The sequence below is a fragment of the Cupressus sempervirens genome, chromosome 11 (genome assembly GCF_028749045.1).
Source record: "Cupressus sempervirens isolate cs-2001-9-10 chromosome 11, ASM2874904v1, whole genome shotgun sequence".
Classification (NCBI taxonomy): domain Eukaryota; kingdom Viridiplantae; phylum Streptophyta; class Pinopsida; order Cupressales; family Cupressaceae; genus Cupressus; species Cupressus sempervirens.
The window spans coordinates 366,030,457-366,032,978 of record NC_143128.1 but is presented as its reverse complement, the minus strand read 5'-3'; the positions used below and the strand labels follow the sequence as shown (position 1 = coordinate 366,032,978).

Genomic DNA, 2,522 nt, shown 5'->3' with positions numbered 1-2,522 from the left:
GGTATTTTTGTAAACGAACTTGCTTAACACTTCCCTATTTCAAAGTTAATAAAATATCATTTCTATTGTCTTAGATTTGAGAGTAAGTATATTAAATAAGTAATAATAAATGAACATTATGATTAATATATTTCTAAAATAAAAATATATTACTTAAAAACTTGTTTACTTTAAATGAATAAAGTACTCATTTACTTGTAAATTTTAAAAAAAGAAATTAATCTACAAATATATAAAATATTTATTCTTTTTCCTATTTGCATACAAATTAATTAAAATCTAAATTTTAAACTACATAAATATTTTTAAAATATATTTCCATCAATAAATAGTTTAGAATAAAGTAAAATCTAAAAATTAGACACATATAGAATCTTTTTAATTTCTAGATAAATGTTTTTCTAATTTATTTCTACAAACATGCAACTGATATTTCTATTATCCATTTTTTTCCATTCTAAAAAAATCTAGATGTAAATAGAATTTTTTTAGATGCATGCAATCTTTTTAATTTTTTCTACATACATATATTAACATTTCTATTTTATATTTTGTTTTTACATTATGGTTATTTCAATCAAAATATCTAGATGTAAATAGAATTCTTTTCAAAAAATCTAGATGTATATAGAATTCTTTTAATTTTTTACATACATAAAATCTTTCTAATTTTTTTCTACATACATAAAAGAATAATTTCTATTTTCTATTTTTTATTTTCTATTTAAAAAAAAAGCTATCATAAAGATTGATAAAAAAATTGATTGCATATGCATTCTTTATTTTGTGCACTAAATGCACAAAATAAACTGTATAGATTAAAACTTCCTGTGCTGGGCACGAGAATATACAATAGAAATATCAGTTACGAAGAATAGTCGGCCATAAGCAATCAAATCTGCCTTGCCACTGGAAATAGCTTCGTTACCATCATCCCGATCATAACCCCCTGTAGCCAAAAATGTTCCCTTGAATGTTGTTCTTATGGGAATCAGGCTCTTTTCACTCGCTATTGTCATCTGCGAATTATCAATCCTGGGCTCAAAGAAATGAGCGTACAATATCTTATATTTATTCAGAGCCTCTGCCATGTGAAGTCCCAGTGCCTCTGGATTTGAGTCATACGCTTCTGCATGATCCGAAAATGGAGAAAGCCGAATTTTGACATGCTCTGCTCCGATTTCCTCCACCACTGCTTCCACAACTTCAAGTACAAATCTGCAACGATTCTTCAATGTTTCACCATAGCCATCTGTTCGATCATTCACGCTGTCCTTCATGAACTGGTCCACAAGGTACCCATGCGCCCCATGGATCTCAACACCATCAAACCCTATTCGTAAAAGGACTGATTATGTCAACAAAAGGAACATTGTCTTCTTCAAACCAAGATAGATCAGAATAAAAAAACATACCTGCATCTATTGCATTCCTGGCAGCATTTTGAAAATCAACAACTATATTGGGAATTTCCTCTGTTTTCAGAGGCCGGGGAGGAGAGAAATCTGCCACATCCTTTTGGTTTAGAAGAGGGATCTTTCCAGAGATTGGTTTGCTTGTGGAGGAAACTGGAGATTGGCCATTAGGCTGATAATCTGCATTCCAATGCACCCATTAAATACACAATACACTATTTGTTGTGGAGGAGAGCCAACCAAATTGAAACTAATTAAAATTGAAATCTAAATCAAAGTAGAATATTATAACTAATTTTGAATTTCAATTTACATCTACATCTAAATCTAAATGAAAATGTAAATAAAAAATAGAAATCTCACCTGCAAAAATGTTATTCCAAAACTTCAATTTACTCCTATTCAAAAACTCCAATCTAATCCTCCAATAACCTCCACCTCTTCCTTCCTGCAAAAACATAAAATGAAAATGAAAAGAGGAGCCTTGGTTTTATAACTTCTGAGAGGCTCCTCATATCCCCCAACAGACGTCTCTTCACATTAATCTATAAAAAACATTGAAAAATATGAAAAAACAATAATCTACACAAATCATATCTAAATATATAACATGCAACTATATATAAATTATGCATGAAACATGCAAATGTAAATTTGAATACAACGATGTAAAAGCTAAGAAATCTAATTTTAAAAATAACTTACAACTAAATGTAAATAGTGTAACTACAATTCTTAATGCGGATAATAATCAAAATGCAAAATAAAACTTAATATAAACAAAAAATAAATAAATAACTTACTTAGCTTTTTGATCTACTTGGTGATCTTCAAATGTAGAATGCTTTTCCAAATGATTTATCTCCCTCTTTTCTTCTCTCAACAAAAACAATGAAGCTTTACTGAAAACTTGTCTTCTGCAAATGTATTCTTTTACAAATGACGAGAAAAATGAGAGGAGATGAGTGTTTTATAATGAGACAAAGAACTCTTCATCTCCCACGGAAAAAACTCTTCATCTCCCATTAAGAAACTCTTCAATTTCCACTAAAAAAACCTTTCAATTTCCACTACTCCACTCAAATTCGAAATTCAAATTAACATTAA

At 29.1% G+C, this 2,522-nt stretch overlaps 1 protein-coding gene across 1 annotated transcript; it reads right to left on the bottom strand.

Moving 5' to 3' along the window:
- Nucleotides 1-624: 624 nt before the first annotated feature.
- On the bottom strand, nt 625-2,284 carry LOC149529588 (putative 12-oxophytodienoate reductase 11). Its single transcript, XM_089810959.1, has 3 exons — nt 1,779-2,284; nt 1,416-1,595; nt 625-1,333 (listed from the first exon to the last, which is right to left on the bottom strand). Exons 1-3 carry the CDS (start codon nt 1,873-1,875, stop codon nt 819-821), a joined length of 792 nt encoding a protein of 263 aa, XP_089667085.1. The 5' UTR covers nt 1,876-2,284; the 3' UTR covers nt 625-818.
- Nucleotides 2,285-2,522: the final 238 nt, after the last annotated feature.

Coding starts and splice junctions, on each gene's coding strand:
- LOC149529588 (XM_089810959.1), bottom strand. CDS start 1,875: ATGTTTTTGCAGGAAGGAAGAGGTGGAGGTTATTGGAGGATTAGATTG. Junction 1,596..1,778: donor TTGGAATAACATTTTTGCAG/GTGAGATTTCTA, acceptor ATTGGAATGCAG/ATTATCAGCCTAATGGCCAA. Junction 1,334..1,415: donor CAGGAATGCAATAGATGCAG/GTATGTTTTTTT, acceptor TTTTACGAATAG/GGTTTGATGGTGTTGAGATC.